The 23858-nt window shown below is 38.9% G+C and overlaps 1 protein-coding gene across 1 annotated transcript in view; it reads right to left on the reverse strand.

Moving 5' to 3' along the window:
- HHATL (hedgehog acyltransferase like) overlaps nucleotides 1-23858 on the reverse strand; it is a 46797-nt gene that overhangs the window by 18293 nt on the left and 4646 nt on the right. Inside the window, exons 2-10 of the mRNA XM_075828783.1 lie at nucleotides 16664-16806; nucleotides 16508-16575; nucleotides 15721-15834; nucleotides 14143-14337; nucleotides 12943-13152; nucleotides 11650-11821; nucleotides 10167-10311; nucleotides 9274-9309; nucleotides 4444-4645 (exon numbers count right to left, since the gene is read on the reverse strand). Coding sequence (XP_075684898.1) covers nucleotides 4444-4645; nucleotides 9274-9309; nucleotides 10167-10311; nucleotides 11650-11821; nucleotides 12943-13152; nucleotides 14143-14337; nucleotides 15721-15834; nucleotides 16508-16575; nucleotides 16664-16769 — 1248 coding nt within the window. The 5' untranslated portion in view covers nucleotides 16770-16806. The remainder of the gene's footprint in view (nucleotides 1-4443; nucleotides 4646-9273; nucleotides 9310-10166; nucleotides 10312-11649; nucleotides 11822-12942; nucleotides 13153-14142; nucleotides 14338-15720; nucleotides 15835-16507; nucleotides 16576-16663; nucleotides 16807-23858) is intronic.

A 23858-nucleotide genomic window follows, 5' to 3' on the forward strand; every position in this document is an offset into this window, starting at 1 on the left:
TGGCGGAATTTCTCCATTGACTTCAATGGAGATTCTAAATTCCGCAATGAAGTCCGCAGCTGTCATGAAAATGTTATATGTGCTGCGGATGCGTCTTGCTTTTTTGACATGACATTTCTTCATTCTGGCTGGACCTATGTATTTCTAGGTCTACAGCCAGACTGAGGAAGTCAATGGGGCTCCCGTAATTATGGGAGCGTTGCTAGGAGACGTCAGTAAATAGTCACTGTCCAGGGTGCTGAAAGAGTTAAGCGATCGGCAGTAACTGTTTCTGCACCCTGGACAGTGACTACCGATCCCAATATACAGCAACCTGTAAAAAAATAGAAGTTCATACTTACCGAGAACTCCCTGCTTCTTCCTCCAGTCCGGCTTCCCAGGATGACGTTTCAGTCTAAGTGACGGCTGCAGCCAATCACAGGCTGCAGCGGTCACATGGACTGCCGCGTCATCCAGGGAGGTCGGGCTGGATGCCGAAAGAGGGACGCGTCACCAAGACAACGGCCGGTAAGTATGAAATTCGTTTACTTTCACTAGGGAAAGTGCTGTCCCTTCTCTCTATCCTGCACTGATAGAGAGAAGGGAAGCACTTTTCCCGTAGTCCGCAGCAGCTAGTCCACATCAATTTACTGCACATTTTGGGCAGATCCGCCGCAGAATCTGCAACGCATTGATGCGGACAGTTGCGGAGGAAATCTGCCACGTGTGGCTTTGCCCTTATAGTAGTTATATTCTTGTATATAGGGGCAGTATTATAGTAGTTATATTCTTGTATATAGGGGCAGTATTATAGCAGTTATATTCTTGTATATAGGGGGCAGTATTATAGTAGTTATATTCTTGTATATAGTGGCAGTATTATAGTAGTTGTATTCTTGTATATAGGAGCAGTATTATAGTAGTTATATTCTTGTATATAGGAGCAGTATTATAGTCGTTATATTCTTGTATATAGTGGCAGTATTATAGTAGTTATATTCTTGTATATAGGGGGCAGTATTATAGTAGTTATATTCTTGTATATAGGGGGCAGTATTATAGTATTTCTATTCTTGTATATAGGGAGCAGTATTATAGTAGTTATATTCTTGTATATGGGGCAGTATTATAGTAGTTATATTCTTGTATATAGGGGCAGTATTATAGTAGTTATATTCTTGTATATAGGGAGCAGTATTATAGTAGTTATATTCTTGTATATAGGGAGCAGTCTTACAGTAGTTATATTCTTGTATATAGGGAGCGGTATTACAGTAGTTATATTCTTGTATATAGGGGTAGTATTATAGTAGCTATATTCTTGTATATAGAGGGCAGTATTATAGTAGTTATATTCTTGTATATAGGGGCAGTATTATAGTAGTTATATTCTTGTATATAGGGAGCAGTATTATAGTAGTTATATTCTTGTATATAGGGAGCGGTATTACAGTAGTTATATTCTTGTATATAGGGGCAGTATTATAGTAGTTATATTCTTGTATATTGGGGCATTATTATAGTAGCTATATTCTTGTATATAGAGGGCAGTATTATAGTAGTTATATTCTTGTATATAGGGGCAGTATTATAGTAGTTATATTCTTGTATATAGGGGCAGTATTATAGTAGTTATATTCTTGTTTATAGGGGCAGTATTATAGTAGTTATATTCTTGTATATATGGGCAGTATTATAGTAGTTATATTCTTGTATATAGGGGCAGTATTATAGTAGCTATATTCTTGTATATAGGGAGCAGTATTACAGTAGTTATATTCTTGTATATAGGAGCAGTATTATTTTAGTTATATTCTTGTATATAGGGGGCAGTATTATAGTAGTTATATTCTTGTATATAGGAGCAGTATTATAATAGTTATATTCTTGTATATAGGGACAGTATTATAGTAGTTAGATTTTTGTATATAGTCGGCAGTATTATAGTAGTTATATTCTTGTATATAGGAGCACTATTATAGTAGTTATATTCTTGTATATAGGAGCAGTATTATAGTAGTTATATTCTTGTATATAGGGGCTGTATTATAGTAGTTATATTCTTGTATATAGGAGCAGTATTATAGTAGTTATATTCTTGTATATAGGGGCTGTATTATAGTAGTTATATTCTTGTATATAGGAGCACTATTATAGTAGTTATATTCTTGTATATAGGAGCAGTATTATAGTAGTTATATTCTTGTATATAGGGGCCGTAGTATAGTAGTTATATTCTTGTATATAGGGGGCAGTAGTATAGTAGTTATATTCTTGTATATAGGGGGCAGTATTATAGTAGTTATATTCTTCTACATAGGGGGCAGTATTATAGTAGTTATATTCTTGTATATAGGGGCAGTATTATAGTAGTTATATTTTTGTATATAGGGGCAGTATTATAGTATTTATATTCTTGTATATAGGAGACAGTATTATAGTTGTTATATTCTTGTATATAGGAGGCAGTATTATAGTAGTTATATTCGTGTATATAGGGGCAGTATTATAGTAGTTATATTCTTGTGTATAGGAGGCAGTATTATAGTAGTTATATTCGTGTATATAGGGGCAGTATTATAGTAGTTATATTCTTGTGTATAGGAGGCAGTATTATAGTAGTTATATTCTTGTATATAGGGGGCAGTTTTATAGTAGTTATATTCTTGTATATAGGGAGCAGTATTATAGTAGTTATAGTCTTGTATATAGGGGGCAGTATTATAGTAGTTAAATTCTTGCATATAGGAGCAGTATTATAGTAGTTATATTCTTGTATATAGGGGCAGTATTATAGTAGTTATATTCTTGTATATGGGGGCAGTATTATAGTAGTTATATTCTTGTATATAGGGGGCAGTATTATAGTAGTTATATTCTTGTATATAGGGGCAGTATTATAGTAGTTATATTTTTGTATATAGGGGCAGTATTATAGTAGTTATATTCCTGTATATAGGGGGCAGTATTATAGTAGTTATATTCTTGTATATAGGGGCAGTATTATAGTAGTTATATTCTTGCATATAGGAGCAGTATTATAGTAGTTATATTCTTGTATATAGGAGCAGTATTATAGTAGTTATATTCTTGTATATAGGAGCAGTATTATAGTAGTTATATTCTTGTATATAGTGGACATTATTATATTAGTTATATTCTTGTATATTGGGAGCAGTATTATAGTAGTTCTATTCTTGTGTATAGGAGCAGTATTATAGTAGTTATATTCTTGTATATAGGGGCAGTATTATAGTAGTTCTATTCTTGTATATAGGGGCAGTATTATAGTAATTATATTCTTGTATATAGGAGCAGTATTATAGTAGTTATATTCTTGTATATAGTGGACAGTGTTATAGTAGTTATATTCTTGTATATTGGGAGCAGTATTATAGTAGTTCTATTCTTGTGTACAGGAGCAGTATTATAGTAGTTATATTCTTGTATATAGGGGCAGTATTATAGTAGTTCTATTCTTGTATATAGGGGCAGTATTATAGTAGTTATATTCTTGTTTATAGGGGTAGTATTATAGTAGTTATATTCTTGTATATAGGGGGCAGTATTATAGTATTTCTATTCTTGTATATAGGGGGCAGTATTATAGTAGTAATATTCTTGTATATAGGAGGCAGTATTATAGTAGTTGTATGCTTGTATATAGGAGCAGTATTATAGTAGTTATATTCTTGTATATAGGAGGCAGTATTATAGTAGTTATATTCTTGTATATAGAGGGCAGTGTTATAGTAGTTATATTCTTGTAAATAGGGGCAGTATTATAGTAGTTATATTCTTGTATATAGGAGCAGTATTATAGTAGTTATATTCTTGTATATAGGAGCAGTATTATAGTAGTTATATTCTTGTATATAGGTGCAGTATTATAGTAGTTATATTCTTGTATATAGGGGGCAGTGTTATAGTAGTTAAATTCTTGTATATAGGGGCATTATTATAGTAGTTATATTCTTGTATATAGGTGCAGTATTATAGTAGTTATATTCTTGTATATAGGAGCAGTATTATAGTAGTTATATACTTGTATATAGGGGCAGTATTATAGTAGTTATATTCCTGTATATAGAGGCAGTATTATAGTAGTTATATTCTTGTATATAGGGGGCAGTATTATGGTAGTTATATTCTTGTATATAGGAGGCAGTATTATAGTAGTTATATTCTTGTATATAGTGGACAGTATTATAGTAGTTATATTCTTGTATATAGGGGGCAGTGTTATAGTAGTTATATTCTTGTATATAGGGGACAGTATTATAGTAGTTATATTCTTGTACATAGGGGACAGTATTATAGTAGTTATATTCTTGTATATAGGGGGCAGTGTTATAGTAGTTATATTCTTGTATATAGGGGACAGTATTATAGTAGTTATATTCTTGTACATAGGGGACAGTATTGTTTTAATGTAATTATCTGGCAGATATACCCATGGCTTACCTCTAGGTTGGCAAACGGCTTCAGCTCAAATAGTTTTTGCACCCATAACTCAAAATTCAGACCAAAGCAGTTGAAGATCGACCAGATGTAAACAATTTCACATGGGCCAAGCCACAGGGTGGTCACCAAGAACGTGGCAATAGTGGCCAGTAGCTCCTTCTTTATGTTATTATGACTTTCACCAAGGTAATCATAGACGTATCTGTGTGAGAGAAGATGGTTTATAAAAGGATTTATTGTATTTAACTTTAGATGTTGATTTACTTTTTCTGATTGAGGAAGATGAAAAAAAAAAACGATGAAAACAATAGACATGGTTGAATAAACATTTTTTTTAAAAAACTTGACAGATAAGGAGACGTGAATAACATTGATCTGTCAGGTCTCTTATCTGTAATAATAATAATAACACAAGTTACTAGTCCAAACAATTAGAAAAATCAGGGACATAACCAAGAATCACAGGGACCTCACACTACATTAAGAGATCTGACAAATGCGCTATACCAGTATTTATGTTAATGTCTACTATAATTTAGAATATCCACTATATGTTTGCAACCAGCTCCAATGGAGCCACTACCTTCATCTCCTCACCACTGCAAAGCTCTCACAACCTTGTATTCGCTTAACCCCCAGGAATGGGGGAAGTCCGGGGCCAGGACTTTTTGGCAGTATGGTACCCACAAATTTCTCATGGCAGCCCTGCCTTCACTAGCTCTCTTGTACTACCACAGCTTCATCCTTGTACTGCTTTCTCCTTCAGCAGACATCTCCTGTCCCCTCTGCAGACACTGATGCTTAGGAGTGTGTGATTCCTCCCATCCCTGGAAGACTCTGCTACCGTTGTTCTCCTCCCTCTATAATACAGCCTGCTATGCCAACACACTATCTCTATCTAACACTGTGCTACTGTGAGAGGAGGAAGGGTTAGAGCAGAGAGAGCAAGGCTTAAAGTGGATAAATGGCATCAGCCCCGAGCGTACTGCAGCCAGGAGCCATGTGCTGTCAGAAGCAGCACAGCCAGCTACATAAAAGAGTTGCACAGACTCTACAGCCACAAAATGGTAGGAACATTTTAAAGAAGACAATTTAAAAAGTTGCCAAAAGGGGATTTTTAAGACTATAATATTTATGGCCTATCCTTAGGACATGTTATTAATAGCTGATCTTTGAGGGTCCAACACCCGAGCACCACCGCCAATCAGCTGAATGAAGGGTCTCTAGTGAGGACTGTGTACCTCTTATTGTTTACTAGGCCCAGTGCCATACACTTGCAGCTCAGACCCATTCACTTGAGTGGGACTGAGGTATAACACACAGACGCTGCTGCAGCATTTAACTCCTATGTGCCTGTATCGGTAAAGCAGAGAGTGTCAGATTATTGATCGGGATGGTCAAGGAAGAAAATTCAGCCAGGAGAGTAAACTTATGTGCACAGCTATTTCCGTTAAGGCACGTGTGTGCAGAGCTGCTTTACAGAGAAGGAGACGGTCTGCTACAAAAGCTGCTTTGCAGGGAGAGAACCGACCTGCCACAGAAGCTGCATCACAGAGGGAGAGAAATGGCCTGCCACAGAAGCTGCATCACAGAGGGAGAGAAATGGCCTGCCACAGAAGCTGCATCACAGAGGGAGAGAAATGGCCTGCCACAGAAGCTGCATCACAGAGGGAGAGAAATGGCCTGCCACAGAAGCTGCATCACAGAGGGAGAGAAATGGCCTGCCACAGAAGCTGCATCACAGAGGGAGAGAAACGGCCTGCCACAGAAGCTGAATCAAAGAGGGAGAGAAATGGCCTGTCACAGAAGCTGCACCACCGAGGGAGAGAAATGGCCTGCCATAGAAGCTGCATCACAGAGGGAGAGAAATGGCCTGCCATAGAAGCTGCATCACAGAGGGAGAGGACTGGCCTGCCACAGAAGCTGCACCACAGAGGGAAAGACAGCCTGCTAAAAAAGATGCTTTACAAGGAGAGAACCGGCCCGAAGCCTGGTCCAGGAGGCCTCAGTGGAGATCATAGTCAGTGCGAGTACCTTGTAAAAACGGAGAGGGAGCTCCGAGCAAGCCTGCAGCTAACAGACCAAAGAGAAAGGGCAGCTGGTGTACGGAGCAACTAACATAGGGAAAAATACAGACTTCAGCTATTACAGAATCTGTCCCAAACCTTCACCATACAGTTGGACTGTTTCAGTAAGCCGCGCTATAACCTGGTGCCGTCAATGTTGCAAGTAAAATAAAAACGCTTAAGCACACTATTGAAGTTAATCATATTTATGCCGTTGCTATTGCCCTGTTCCAGTTTGTTTGCTGAATTTTTCCAAGCAAAGAGTTAATTTCAATCACAATCATTTTGTCGCCGGTCCTCCTGCCCCTTTACAGAGCTGCAGTACCAGGCACAGCCACTACCACATATATGGCGCTGGGCCTCGTAAAAGCATTGCGGCCCCTTCATTTATCTGATCGGTAGAGGTGCTGGGAGTCAGAATCAGCTGTTGATGACCTATCCTAAGGACAGGCCATCATTATTAAAGTCTTGGAAAATCCCGTTAATTTTTCATTTAGGAAGCAAATGAACAAAATAAAAAAAATTCTGTGCAACGGTGTACATAGCCTTTAAATGGTAAAACGAGGGATGTCTGCAATCACCACTAGGGGGAGCTCACTGCATATGGATTTATATATCTACCATTGAACGCAAAGTGAGCTGTAAAAATCTCTATACAGTGAGCTCCCTCTAGTGGTGGCTGTAGACAAACCCTATGACTCTGTGAAAGAAGGGGGAGAAGCAGTTTAGTGCTGAGCCCCCCTCACCCTCCCCACCGAGCCCAGGACCATAGCAGTCGCGTGGTCTGTCCTTATAGTCGACACTCCACTGGTACAAATAATAACATACAAATAGTATTAGTAATAATTATCATCAATGATAGTAATCGGCATGAAATAGATTATTACTAAAACTATTATAGAACAGTAATAATAATAATAATTTAAAAAAAAAGGTGTAAGGATATAAATTTAAAAATCAGATAAATATAACATAACAACTACTACACCAACTACTAATAGTAATCTAAAACCAGATAAATAACTACTACTACTACTACTACTACTACTAATACCACTACTACTACTACTACTAATACCACTACTACTACCACTACTACTACTACTACTACTAATATACTACTATTACCACCACCACCACCACCACACTACTACTACTACTACTACTACTACTACTACTACTACTACCACTACTACTACTACTACTACTACTAATACCACTACCACTACTACTACTACTACTAATATACTACTATTACTATTACCACCACCACCACCACCACCACCACCACTACTACTGCTATTACTACTACTACTACTACTACTGATTTCTTCTACTACTACTACTGTTACTACAGGACAGTATATACTACTGCTACACCTGCTACTACTACTACTACCACCACCACCACTACTATTACTACTATTACTATCACTACTACCACCACTACTACTACCACTATCACTACTACCACCACTACTACTCCTACTATCACCACCACCACCACCACTACTACTGATTTCTTCTACTACTACTGTTACTACAGGACAGTATATACTACTGCTACACCCACCACCACCACCACCACCGTTACTACAGGACAGTATATACTACTGCTACACCTGCTACTACTACCACCACCACCACTACTACTATTACTACTACTACTACTACTATCACTACTACTACTACTACCACCACCACTATTACTACTACTACTACTACTACTACTGATTTCTTCTACTACTAATGTTACTACAGGACAGTATATACTACTACTACTACCACCACTACTATCACTACTACTACTACAACTACCACTACTATCACTACTACTACCACCACCACTACTATTACTACTATCACTACTACTACTACTACTACTACCACCACCACTACTACTATCACTACTACTACCACCACCACTACTATTACTACTATCACTACTACTACCACCACCACTACTACTATCACTACTACTACCACCACCACTACTATTACTACTATCACTACTACTACCACCACCACTACTATCACTACTACTATCACTACTACTACCACCACCACTACTATCACTACTACTACCACCACCACTACTATTACTACTATCACTACTACTACTACTACTACTATACCACCACTACTACTATTACTACTACTACTACCACCACCACTATTACTACTATCACTACTACTACCACAGGACAGTATATACATATACCACCACCACCACCACCACCACCGTTACTACAGGACAGTATATACTACTGCTACACCTGCTACTACTACCACTACTGATTTATTCTACTACTATTACCACTACTACTATTTGTACTACTACTACTACCACCATTATCACCACTACCACAACCACTACTGATTTCTTCTTCTACTACTACTACTACTACTACTACTACTACTACTTTCTTCTACCACTACACCTACTACTACTACTACTACTACTACTACTACTTTCTTCTACCACTACACCTACTACTACTACTGCTGCTACATACTACTACCACCACTACCACAACCACCACAGCCACCACTATTGCTGATTTCTTCTACTACTACTACTACTACTACTACTACTACTGTGCTACAACTACTATCACTACTACTACTATTAATACTACTACTACCACCACCATCACCACTACTACTACTACTACTATTACTACTACTACTGTACTACTACTTCTACATAATTCTGGTTAAAACCTCCTAGAATAGTCCTGGTGGACTCCTCGCTGATACTCACTTGCAGAGCCAGTCATTAATCCCTCTGTCAAAGTGCCTGAAACAGTAAAGGAAATCATCAGAGTCCGGACGATGTGACCACACTGTTTATAAAGTACAGGCGGCATCACACTCACTGCCACCCACCAAAATAATTACAGATGTCAAACAAATGGTGCAGTCTTCAGTGGACAGCACCCCCTCCCCTCCCCAATGACTTGTTGTAAAACAGTCACAGTCCAAAGCAATAGTAACGCAAAAATCACGTGACCACAACCTTTTTGGTAGGTAAAATGGGGGTCATATGGGTGGTCATCCAGACAAATATATGTAAATCATTTTGATGTGTGTAAAATGGAGACAGAAATCATCCAATCTCTTTGGGGTGTGTATACTTTTGCAGTTTTTATTTTTTTTAATTGCTCCAATGCATCTAAAATAATACCCTCCAGTTTGCTTCCCCCTCTAGTAATCTGGAGTTCAAATAAAATAAAGCATGAAGCAACTTTGCAAAGTCGATTAACAATTTCCTACCATTTTGTGTCTACAGCTCCTATACAGATCTATGTGTCTCCATGGTTACAGACTACAAACAAACCCTGTGTAGTCTAGTTCTACCTCCGCTTTTACTGTCTGTAGGTTATAAAGAAGAGAACGCAGGGGGATTGAAGTAAACACACGACTGCAGGTTTAGACTACACAGTGTTTGTAGTCTGTAACCATGGGGACGTATAGATCTACATGGGAGCTGAATACACAAAACGGTACAAATTTTTTAATCTAGACTTTTTGTAAAGTTGCTTTATTTTAGATCCATTGAAGTAATAAATAGCTGGTTGCAAAAGTAGACACACCACTGAATATCGTATATATAATTTGTTGTGAGGATGTAGTGTTGAAACGGTGGTGACTTACGTTTCGGCGAAGACGTAGAGCATCGTGATACACTTGGGCGGCTGCGGTGGGTCGAGATGGTCCAGTCTGGAGATGGTGTTTATAACTCCAAACATTACGGCTGCTTTCACCCAATCGTAGACTAAGTTTGAGTACGCCAATCCGGCTGCCGGGAAAATCGTAGCGCAGTGTTATAAAAGACACAATGGGGGGGGGGGATTTATAAACGGGCGTAGGAAAGTATTATGATGCTAAAAAGTTGCACATTATAACCCCACGCCATATTTCTGCGGTACTTTGTGACTTTTTCCGTTCTGCGCTGCCTCCGCCACTTTAAAAAAAAGTTGGCGGGGCTTGATATGAAGAAGTGGGGTCACCCACAGCCGGCAGATTCCCCTTTAATTAAATTTTTCATTTTAAATTATAGCGGAAATCTACGGCAGTCACATTTTACATAGATTTCTCTATATGGCGGCCGGACCGCAGAAAATGCGCTAAATTTATTAAGAGGCGCGCGCTATCTTACGCCTGCGGGCTTCAGACTAAGACTGGCATAAGGAACCCCAGTCATAATAATTCTGCCCCAATGTGTTTCAATTCCTGCCCCTTTTCAAGATCTCTGCTTACTCTCAGTGAATAGAAACATTCCTATTGAAAATCCGTACCGAAGTAATACTAAGGGTTTGTTACAATTGTATCCAGTCTAGACAATGCTCTGTGCTAAATATATCAGCAGCACAAATCTTCGGTCTTGTGTTACAATGTATCAGTGCAGATAAAATGCATCAGTCTGGAGTCCAGACTGCACCGGCCTCACCAACATACCCTTTGCCCCCACAGTCATGTGATTTCACGTGCCATGGCACAGCTAGGTTGCTTTGGGCACCACAATTTTTTTACACCCCACAAATAACAGTGGGAAACGGGCACCAATCAGGCCTCTTTGCTGCTGATCTGCTGCTGCATTGACCCACTGCCTTGATCCTTGCTCCCAGTTGGAGGAATTTGTGATGGGTACGTTTCCAGCCCCCATATTCAAGCTGTAGGCCCCAGAATAGTGAGGGTGCATGGTGAGGGACATGCATTTAAGACTACAACTCCCACCATGCACCCTGAATGAAACTGAGGACCCTAAGACCATGGTCACAAGTAGGAGAAAAAAATTTTGGTGCAGAATTCATGTGTACATTAAAATTGGTGAAATTCCATAATGGGGACGGTAAGCCGTGGAAGATATGCTGAACATTTTTGAAATTTTATAACAAATGTTGAGTAGCATTTGGGGGAGGAGGTGGGGGGCTACGCATGACATTTCATAACATATCTGGGGGGCTACGCATGACATTTTATAACATATCTGGGGGGCTACGCATGACATTTTATAACATATCTGGGGGGCTACGTATGACATTTTTGCACTAGGTCCGCCAATGTAGTACCTTGACCACTGATAAGTCCACAAACATGTCTAGATGTAGATCCAAAAAAGAAAGAAATGACAAACCTAGCGACCAGTCCGAAAGTTTCTTTACAAACTTCAAGTCTGAGGGAATGGAGAGAATGTAGAGGAAGTGGAAGGAGAGATCCACAAGGATTATGATCAGCACATTGACCACGGCCTGGACGCGGATGTTCCACATCTCGTTGTCTTTACGGGTCACCGCCTTGGCGTGCACCTGTGATGGGTTGATAATAATTAGGAAAGCAAAAAAAAATTTTCTAAAAATCTGTCTTCACTTGTTTGTCAGTGAACAGAATCTGAAACAGGAAGGCGATGGATTCCTTTGAAAGAAAACTCCTGGGATCCGGCATCAATGAGACCTGATAGGTGCTGGATAATAAGACATTCCTGATGATTGGACAGTCAAGAGTCTTTGGATTCATTTTTCCATTATATTTCAGTTCTGTGCTAAAAACAAGCGCCGGATTATAAAACTTTCAGGATTATCCGATGCCGGATTAACCCTTTCACTGTCAAGGACATATGTAATACGTCACACTTGCCGCGTCTAGAATATAAGGACTGGAGCTCAGATTAAAGACCAAAATCTTAGATTTCAAATGATGCCAGGCTCAGTATTCTATGTATAATATTCGGGGAGCAGCACTCATTTGAAAGTCAGGGGGCAGGAAGAAAAGGTTTACTTCCTGGTGCTGAGTCTGTGTAGGGGAGGGGGAGCCGCAACTGAGAGCAGGAAGGAGGATCCCAGCCTGTAAGGCTGGATTCACACGAACACAGTGCAGGGAGCCGGGCTCCAAGCATCATAGTTATGTACGACGCTAGGAGTCCCTGCCTCTCCGTGGAACTACTGTCCCGTACTGAAAACATGATTACAGTACGGGACAGTTGCCCCGCAGCGAGGCAGGGACTGCTAGCATTTTACATAAGTATGATGCTAGGAGCCCGGCTCCCTGCACTGTGTTCGGTCCTGGACTTGCGGCCGAAATACGTTCCGTCCTTTACGGACCGAACATGCTCGTGTGAACCCAGCCTGTTACTGTCATCGCTCCCCATGTGCAACCTCTAGTGACCCGGTGGGGGGGGGGGGGGGGTACAGGAACTTTTCTTCATTTAATCACCCCTCTTACCAATGACAGAGGATATGTATTGAGTACCTGTCCCTTTAAAACATCCAATTGCATAAAATGCAACTCAAGTAGAATTTCCCAACATTTTATTATAAGCTCTGCTTCATTGGCAGCTTCTGAATTGAATTGTTAGGGCAGCGGTCCAGCAACAGAAAAGGATGAAATATATATATATATGGGTGTTTCTTGTTCTATGGCTTTCTCTCACCTGCTCGTAAAACCGGTCATATGTCATAATTGGGCCGAAAAAGAAGAACGGGAGGTAGAAGTTATACTTGAGGAGTTGGATGGGAGAGTAAAATCCTTCTTTTCTGTCGCACGTCTCCAGGGCGAAGCTCATACAGCGCAGGATGGTGAACCCGCTGCCTCCATAGAAGAGAATTTCTTGTAGAGTGAACGTTCCTGTGACGACACCGTTCTGTAGATGAGGAAAACACAAATTCACAATCAGTCAACGACTAGAGACAGTCACTATTATTATAGCTACTATTATTACAATTAAAGAGCTTGAAAGGGTTTGGATACAGTCCTAGAGGACATCGCAGTCAGACACAAGTTTTCAGGGCAATTGCGATTTGTGGCGAATTTATTCAGACCGAAATAAATCGGACCGGAAAAGAATTTTGGGAAATTTGATCATCTCTAGTTAATACATCAACTACCTCTAGTGAGCGCCCCCTAGTGGTGACTGCAAGCAGCAGAATGTTATCATGTAGCTCGCTCTATGTGATCTGTATATATCTGTATGTAGTTAGCTCCCCCTAGTGGTGACTGCAGGCAGCAGAATGTTATCATGTAGCTCGCTCTATGTGATCTGTATATATCTGTATGTAGTGAGCTCCCCCTAGTAGTGACTGCAGGCAGCAGAATGTTATAATGTAACTCTGTGTGATCTGTATATATCTATATGTAGTGAGCTCACCCTAGTTGTGACTGCAGGCAGCAAAATGTTATCATGTAACTCTCTGGGAGCTGTATAGATCTGTATGTAGTGAGCTCCCCCAGTGGTGACTGCAGGCAGCAGAATGTTATCATGTAGCTCTATGTGATCTGTATATATCTGTATGTAGTGAGCTCCCCCTAGTTGTGACTGCAGGCAGCAGAATGTTAACATGTAACTCTATGTGATCCGTATATATCTGTATGTAGTGAGCTCCCCTAGTGGTGACTGCAGGCAGCAGAATGTTATCATGTAACTCTGTGGGAGCTGTATATATCTGTATGTAGTGAGCTCCCCCTAGTGGTGACTGCAGGTAGCAGAATGTTGTCATGTAATTCTGTGGGAGCTGTATATATCTGTATTTTGTGAGCTCCCCCTAGTGGCGGCTGCAGGAACACATAATGTTATCATGTTACTATGAATTTGCTGGGCATTTGGAGCACCTACTGTATAACTCAGAAAACATACTTGCCAAGAGCTGAAAGGCTCCATTTTGAAGGTTGCAAGACTGCACAGACCGGCAGCGAAGCAGAGCCACTTCTGTTTTACCAGCGACACAGTGTAGAGGATAACGCAGTGTGACAGGATCAGCATCAGGTAATTACTACCCATGATTGTAAGGACAGTCAACATCCCATACAGCATGTAAACCCAGGACCTGTGCTGTGAGGAGGCAAGACAAAAATATACAATGAGACATATTAAAACCATTCACAGCACAGAGTATTTCAGGAGAGGAGTGTGCTGACCTTGTGGGGGCAGAACCTTGTCCCTCACGTGATGATGTTAGTGAGGACAGGACCGCATGTGACAGGGGCAGTGTCATGATATGAGGAGGGGAATGAAGACATGTGGGAGGTGCATGGTCCCCCAGCAGCACAGAGTATTGCAGGAGAGGATGTGCTGCTTTTGTGAGGAGCAGTGACCAGTCCACTCATGGGAGGATATTAGTGAGGACAGGACGACAGCACTGAGTACAGGTTCCTGAAACCATTTCTTGATTCATTTCATTGGGACACAACATGACAGAATATCTCCATGTAGTCCATGTTTACATATTCCCCCCAAAATCTCCTGAAATAGGGGGGACCTCCCGGCAAAGCAGGCATGTTTCCTGCAAAAACAGCCACTAGGAGGAGCTCACTGCACGTCTTTATATTGCTCCTAATGAACAGGAGCTGCATTTAACTGTATGCAGAGTGCCCCCTAGTGGTGGCTGCAGGGAGACAGCATTTTAGCATGCAACTCTATGGCTGTGTGAAGACAAGAAGGAGATTTGGAGCTTTGTAGCAGAAAAACAGCCCCAAATAGATATATTATAAAATAATCAACATGTCACTATTTATTGGGAGGCACTGTGCTGGTAATTTATGAGGGGCACTGTGCTGGTAATTTATGAGGGGCACTATGCTGGCAGTTTATGAGGGGCACTGTACTGTTAGTTTATGAGGGGCACTGTACTGTTAGTTTATGAGGGGCACTGTACTGTTAGTTTATGAGGGGCACTGTACTGGCAGTTTATGAGGGGCACTGTACTGGCAGTTTGAGGGGCACTGTACTGGCAGCTTATGAGGGGCACTGTACTGGAAGCTTATGAGGGGCACTGTACTGGCAGCTTATGAGGGGCACTGTACTGGCAGCTTATGAGGGGCATTGTGTTGGCAGCTTATGAGGGGCACTGTATTGGCAGGTCCTCAGGGGCACTGTACTGGTAGCTTAATAGGGCACTGTACTGGCAGTTTATGGGGGGGGGGGGGGCATTTGTACTGGCAGTTTAAGAGGGGCATTGTACTGGCAATTTATGAGGGGCACTGTACTGGCAATTTATGGGGGCACTGTACTAGCAATTTATGGGGGCACTGTACTCGCAGTTTATGGGGGCACTGTACTCGCAGTTTATGGGGCATTGTACTGGAAGTTTATGAGGGGCATTGATCTGGTAGTTTATGGGGGGCACTGTACTGGCAGTTTATGAGGGGCACTGATCTGGAAGTTTATGGGGGGCACTGTACTGGCACTGTATCTATATCATGTAAAGAAACCCACCTGAGGGACTAGAAGAGAGAAGATCTTGGCAAAGATGATGTGTCCAGCGAGGGCAAAAATGATGTAATTCCTGAATGTCGTGAACCACATGACCCACTCGAAGTCTGCGGCGTCCTGCAACAATCACATGTCGTCACTCCAGGACACATAAACATATGAACATGAGACGGTTCTTATATGTGATAATAAATGGTATAAGACGAGTTGTCACCCAGCTTTTCCAGACTCCTGAATGGCATAGAAGCGTGGCATGTATTGCAGCATAAATAGGCAGATATAACATTCAGGAGCCCGGAAAAGCTGAGTGATGAACCCAGCACTGGCAGTCATTCCTGTTAATTAGAAAAAGAGAAGCTTTTAACTCATTCTATTCTGTCAATGGTTGCCACTCAGCTTTCTTAGGTTCCAGAATGGCAAATCTGTCTTATCCCTAAACTTGCAGTGATACATCCTCTACTACCATATTTCTGATTAGATTAGAAGATTTGCTGTACAGAAGATTTGTTAAATGGGGTGATAAACCCTGTGGGGGCTGTCGTGGCAGCCATATTGTTGTCACTCAGCTTTCTAGGAAACAAATAAAGCTGAAGAAAATTATTTTAGGTGCAATTGCTCCTGAACGACTGCAGGATTAATTGTGAAGTTTATAAAATACATTATAAAGCAGGGCAGTAAAATGAAAAAGACAAAATAGCAATGAGCTCACTTATATAAAGGCTTTTTCATAGCTAAATAGCCACTAGGTGGAGCTGTTACTATAGCTGTTTCAGTTATTACATTTTCTTACCATTTTCCTTCCAAAGTAATACCAGCCAGATTTTACATTTTCTTTAAATGTCTTCCGATTCATGTTATCTGCAAGACAAGAAGATATTGTGAGTGATATACACAGGCTCATACAGTATATACAATAATATCCCCACAAAAGTAATAAAGGCGATACCTCGAGAAGCTTCAAAAATCCCATTCAAGGAGTAAACCAGAGCGCAGGTCAGAACCAGAGCGTAGAAGCCGAGCTCATAGTGCGGTAATGCCGTCTTAATCCCCATCGTGGCAGCAAATCAACTCATCCGAGATATAAGAAATCTACAAAAGAACATTGTCATCAGCTCCAAAAATACATATTATAGCTATACCGTACAGGTCCAAGGTAGATATAGCCCCATATATAGGGGGCAGTATTCTAGCAGTTATATTCTTGTATATAGGGGGCAGTATTATAGTAGTTATATTCTTGTATATAGGGGACAGTATTATAGTAGTTATATTCTTGTATATAGGGGACAGTATTATAGTAGTTATATTCTTGTATATAGGGGACAGTATTATAGTCGTTATATTCTTGTATATAGGAGCAGTATTATAGTAGTTATATTCTTGTATATAGGAGCAGTATTATAATAGTTATATTCTTGTATATAGGGGGCAGTATTATAGTAGTTATATTCTTGTATATAGGGGGCAGTATTATAGTAGTTATATTCTTGTATATAGGAGCAGTATTATAATAGTTATATTCTTGTATATAGGGGACAGTATTATAGTAGTTATATTCTTGTATATAGGGGCAGTATTATAGTAGTTATATTCTTGTATATAGGGGGCAGTATTATAGTAGTTATATTCTTGTATATAGGAGCAGTATTATAATAGTTATATTCTTGTATATAGGGGACAGTATTATAGTAGTTATATTCTTGTATATAGGGGCAGTATTATAGTAGTTATATTCTTGTATATAGGGGGCAGTATTATAGTAGTTATATTCTTGTATATAGGGGCAGTATTATAGTAGTTATATTCTTGTATATAGGAGCAGTATTATAGTAGTTATATTCTTGTATATAGGGGGCAGTATTATACTGGTTATATTCTTGTATATAGGGGCAGTATTATAGTAGTTATATTCTTGTATATAGGAGCAGTATTATAGCAGTTATATTCTTGTACATAGGGGCAGTATTATAGTAGTTATATTCTTGTATATAGGAGCAGTATTATAGTAGTTATATTCTTGTGTAAAGGGGGCAGTATTATAGTAGTTATATTCTTGTATATAGGGACAGTATTATAGTAGTTATATTCTTGTATATAGGAGCAGTATTATAGTAGTTATATTCTTGTGTAAAGGGGGCAGTATTATAGTAGTTATATTCTTGTATATAGGGGGCAGTATTATAGTAGTTATATTCTTGTGTAAAGGGGGCAGTATTATAGTAGTTATATTCTTGTATATAGGGGGCAGTATATAGTAGTTATATTCTTGTATATAGGAGCAGTATTATAGTAGTTATATTCTTGTATATAGGAGCAGTATTATAGTAGTTATATTCTTGTGTAAAGGGGGCAGTATTATAGTAGTTATATTCTTGTATATAGGGACAGTATTATAGTAGTTATATTCTTGTATATAGGAGCAGTATTATAGTAGTTATATTCTTGTGTAAAGGGGGCAGTATTATAGTAGTTATATTCTTGTATATAGGGGGCAGTATTATAGTAGTTATATTCTTGTGTAAAGGGGGCAGTATTATAGTAGTTATATTCTTGTATATAGGGGGCAGTATATAGTAGTTATATTCTTGTATATAGGAGAAGTATTATAGTAGTTATATTCTTGTATATAGGGGCAGCATTATAGTTGTTATATTCTTGTATATAGGAGCAGTATTATAGTAGTTATATTCTTGTATATAGGGGGCAGTATTATAGTAGTTATATTCTTGTGTAAAGGGGGCAGTATTATAGTAGTTATATTCTTGTATATAGGGGCAGCATTAGGGCGGGTTCACACATAGCGGAATTTCACTTAAATTCCGCTGCGGACACTCCGCAGCGTTAATCCGCAGCGGAGCCGTTTCTCCATTGACTTTCACTTTAATTTAGCAGTGTTCGTTTACACGATGCGTACAATTCCGCTGCGGAGCATAGGCTGCGGAGCGGAATTTGGTGTCCGCAGCATGCTCTGTCTGTTGCGGAGCAGTGGCGGACTGGTTGCGGACTCATGGCGGAATTTCTCCATTGACTTCAATGGAGAGTCAAAATTCCGCAATGAAGTCCGCAGATCTTATGTGTGCTGCGGAGCGTATTGTTTTTACTACCATGACATTTCTTCATTCTGGCTGGACCTATGTATTTCTAGGTCTACAGCCAGACTGAGGAAGTCAATGGGGCTCCCGTAATGACGGGAGCGTTGCTAGGAGACGTCTGTAAATAGTCACTGTCCAGGGTGCTGAAAGAGTTACGCGATCGGCAGTAACTGTTTCTGCACCCGGGACAGTGACTACCGATCTCAATATACATGTATCTGTAAAAAAAAATATAAGTTCATACTTACCGAGAACTCCCTGCGTCTGTCTCCAGTCCGGCCTCCCAGGATGACGTTTCAGTGTAAGTGACGGCTGCAGCCAATCACAGGCCAAGCACAGGCTGCAGCGGTCACATGTACTGGAGCGTCATCCAGGGAGGTCGGGCCGGATGCCGAAAGAGGGACGCGTCACCAAGACAACGGGCGGTAAGTATGAATTTCTTTGACTTTCACTAGGGAAAGTGCTGTCCCTTCTCTCTATCCTGCACTGAATAGGGAGAAGAGAAGCACTTTTCCTGCAGTCCGCAGCGGCCAGTCCGCATCAATTTTCTGCACATTTTGTGCAGATCCGCTGCAGAATCTGCAACGCAGATTCTGTGCGGCATTGATGCGGACAGTTGCGGAGGAATTCCGCCATGTGTGGTCATGCCCTTATAGTTGTTATATTCTTGTATATAGGGGGCAGTATTATAGTAGTTATATTCTTGTGTATAGGGGGCAGTATTATAGTAGTTATATTCTTGTATATAGGGGCAACATTATAGTAGTTATATTCTTGTATATAGGGGGCAGTATTATAGTAGTTATATTCTTGTATATAGGGGCAGTATTATAGTAGTTATATTCTTGTATATAGGGGGCAGTATTATAGTAGTTATATTCTTGTGTATAGGGGGCAGTATTATAGTAGTTATATTCTTGTACATAGGAGTCAGTATTATAGTAGTTATATTCTTGTATATAGGGGGCAGTATTATAGTAGTTATATTCTTGTATATAGGAGCAGTATTATAGTAGTTTTATTCTTGTATATAGGAGCAGTATTATAGTACTTATATTCTTGTATATAGGAGTATTATAGTACTTATATTCTTGTATATAGGAGTATTATAGTAGTTATATTCTTGTATATAGGAGCAGTATTATAGTAGTTATATTCTTGTGTATAGGGGCAGTATTATAGTAGTTATATTCTTGTATATAGGAGCAGTATTATAGTAGTTATATTTTTGCATATAGGGGCAGTATTATAGTAGTTATATTCTTGTATAAAGGGACAGTATTATAGTAGTTATATTCTTGTGTATAGGGGCAGTATTATAGTAGTTATATTCTTGTGTATAGGGGCAGTAATATAGTAGTTATATTCTTGTATATAGGAGTCCGTATTATAGTAGTTACATTCTTGTATATAGGTAGCAGTATTATAGTAGTTATATTCTTGTATATAGGGGGCAGTATTATAGTAGTTATATTCTTGTATATAGGAGTAGTATTATAGTAGTTATATTCTTGTATATAGGGGGCAGTATTATAATAGTTATATTCTTGTATATAGGAGTAGTATTATAGTAGTTATATTCTTGTATATAGGGGCAGTATTATAGTAGTTATATTCTTGTATATAGGAGCAGTATTATAGTAGTTATATTCTTGTATATAGGGGCAGTATTATAGTAGTTATATTCTTGTATATCGGAGGCAGTATTATAGTAGTTATATTCTTGTATATAGGGAGCAGTATTATAGTAGTTATATTCTTGTATATAGGGGCAGTATTATAGTAGTTATATTCTTGTATATAGGGGGCAGTATTATAGTAGTTATATTCTTGTATATAGGGGGCAGTATTATAGTAGTTATATTCTTGTATATAGGGGCAGTATTAGGGCAAAGCCACACGTGGCGGAATTCCTCTTGAATTCCGCAGCGGACACTCCGCAGCGTAAATCCGCAGCGGAGCCGTTTGTCCATTGACTTCCACTTTTATTTAGCAGCGTTCGTTTAGACGATGCGTAAAATTCCGCTGCGGAGCATAGGCTGCGGTGCGGAATTTGGTGTCCGCAGCATACAATGGATGTTGCGGACCAGTGGCGGACTGGTTGCGGACTCATTGCGGAAGTTCTCCATTGACTTCAATGGAGATTCTAAATTCCGCAATGAAGTCCGCAGATGTCATGCACATGTTATGTGTGCTGCGGATGCGTCTTGCTTTTTTGACATGACATTTCTTCATTCTGGCTGGACCTATGTATTTCTAGGTCTACAGCCAGACTGAGGAAGTCAATGGGGCTCCTGTAATTACGGGAGCGTTACTAGGCGACGTCAGTAAATAGTCACTGTCCAGGGTGCTGAAAGAGTTAAGCGATCGGCAGTAACTGTTTCTGCACCCGGGACAGTGACTACCGATCCCAATATACAGCAACCTGTAAAAAATATAGAAGTTCATACTTACCGAGAACTCCCTGCTTCTGTCTCCAGTCCGGCTTCCCAGGATGACGTTTCAGTCTAAGTGACGGCTGCAGCCAATCACAGGCTGCAGCGGTCACATGGACTGCCGCGTCATCCAGGGAGGTCGGGCTGGATGCCGAAAGAGGGACGCGTCACCAAGACAACGGCCGGTAAGTATGAAATTCGTTTACTTTCACTAGGGAAAGTGCTGTCCCTTCTCTCTATACTGCACTGATAGAGAGAAGGGAAGCACTTTTACCGCAGTCCGCAGCAGCTAGTCCGCATCAATTTACTGCACATTTTGGGCAGATCCGCCGCAGATTCTGTGCGGCATTGATGCGGACAGCTGCGGAGGAAAACCGCCACGTGTGGGCATGCCCTTATAGTAGTTATATTCTTGTATATAGGGGCAGTATTATAGTAGTTATATTCTTGTATATAGGGGGCAGTATTATAGTAGTTATATTCTTGTATATAGGGACAGTATTATAGTAGTTATATTCTTGTATATATGGAGCAGTATTATAGTAGTTATATTCTTGTATATAGGGGCAGTATTATAGTAGTTATATTCTTGTATATAGGGGGCAGTATTATAGTAGTTATATACTTGTATATAGGGGCAGTATTATAGTAGTTATATTCTTGTATATAGGGGGGCAGTATTATAGTAGTTATATTCTTGTATATAGGGAGCAGTATTATAGTAGTTATATTCTTGTATATAGGGGCAGTATTATAGTAGTTATATTCTTGTATATAGGGGCAGTATTATAGTAGTTATATTCTTGTATATAGGGGACAGTATTATAGCAGTTATATTCTTGTATATAGAGGCAGTATTATAGTAGTTGTATTCTTGTATATAGGGGGCAGTATTATAGTAGTTATATTCTTGTATATAGGGGCAGTATTATAGTAGTTATATTCTTGTATATAGGGGGCAGTATTATAGTAGTTATATTCTTGTACATAGGGGGCAGTTTTATAGTAGTTATATTCTTGTATATAGAGGGCAGTATTATAGTAATTATATTCTTGTATATAGGAGGCCATTTTTTAGTAGTTATATTCTTGTATATAGGAGCAGTAATATATTAGTTATATTCTTGTATATAGAGGCAGTATTATAGTAGTTATATTCTTGTATATAGGAGCAGTATTATAGTAGTTATATTCTTGTATATAGGGGCAGTATTATAGTAGTTCTATTCTTGTATATAGGGAGCAGTATTATAGTAGTTATATTCTTGTATATAGGAGCAGTATTATAGTAGTTATATTCTTGTATATAGGGGCAGTATTATAGTAGTTATATTCTTGTACATAGGAGCAGTATTATAGTAGTTATATTCTTGTATATAGGGAGCAGTATTATAGTAGTTATATTCTTGTATATAGGGGCAGTATTATAGTAGTTATATTCTTGTATATAGGGGCAGTATTATAGTAGTTATATTCTTGTATATAGGAGCAGTATTATAGTAGTTATATTCTTGTATATAGGGGCAGTATTATAGTAGTTATATTCTTGTACATAGGAGCAGTATTATAGTAGTTATATTCTTGTATATAGGGAGCAGTATTATAGTAGTTATATTCTTGTATATAGGGGCAGTATTATAGTAGTTATATTCTTGTATATAGGGGCAGTATTATAGTAGTTATATTCTTGTATATAGGAGCAGTATTATAGTAGTTATATTCCTGTATATAGGAGCAGTATTATAGTAGATATATTCTTGTACATAGGAGGCAGTATTATAGTAGTTATATTCTTGTATATAGGGGGCAGTATTATAGTAGTTATATACTTGTATATAGGGGCAGTATTATAGTAGTTATATTCTTGTATATAGGGGCAGTATTATAGTAGTTATATTCTTGTATATAGGGGCAGTATTATAGAAGTTATATTCTTGTATATAGGAGCAGTATTATAGTAGTTATATTCTTGTATATAGGGGCAGTATTATAGTAGTTATATGCTTGTATATAGGGGCAGTATTATAGTAGTTATATTCTTGTATATAGTCGGCAGTATTATAGTAGTTATATTCTTGTATATAGGGGGCAGTAGTATAGTAGTTATATTCTTGTATATAGGGGGCAGTATTATAGTAGTTATATTCTTGTATATAGGGGCAGTATTATAGTAGTTATATTCTTGTATATAGGGACAGTATTATAGTAGTTATAGTCTTTTATATAGGGGCAGTATTATAGTAGTTATATTCTTGTATATAGGGGGCAGTATTATAGTAGTTATAATCTTGTATATAGGGGGCAGTATTATAGTAGTTATATTCTTGTATATAGGGGCAGTATTATAGTAGTTATATTCTTGTATATAGGGACAGTATTATAGTAGTTATATTCTTGTATATAGGGGCAGTATTATAGTAGTTATATTCTTGTATATAGGAGCAGTATTATAGTAGTTATATTCTTGTATATAGGAGGCAGTATTATAGTAGTTATATTCTTGTATATAGGAGGCAGTATTATAGTAGTTATATTCTTGTATATAGGAGGCAGTATTATAGTAGTTATATTCTTGTATATAGGAGCAGTATTATAGTAGTTATATTCTTGTATA

The sequence above is a fragment of the Rhinoderma darwinii genome, chromosome 5 (assembly GCF_050947455.1).
Source record: "Rhinoderma darwinii isolate aRhiDar2 chromosome 5, aRhiDar2.hap1, whole genome shotgun sequence".
NCBI classification, from domain to species: domain Eukaryota; kingdom Metazoa; phylum Chordata; class Amphibia; order Anura; family Rhinodermatidae; genus Rhinoderma; species Rhinoderma darwinii.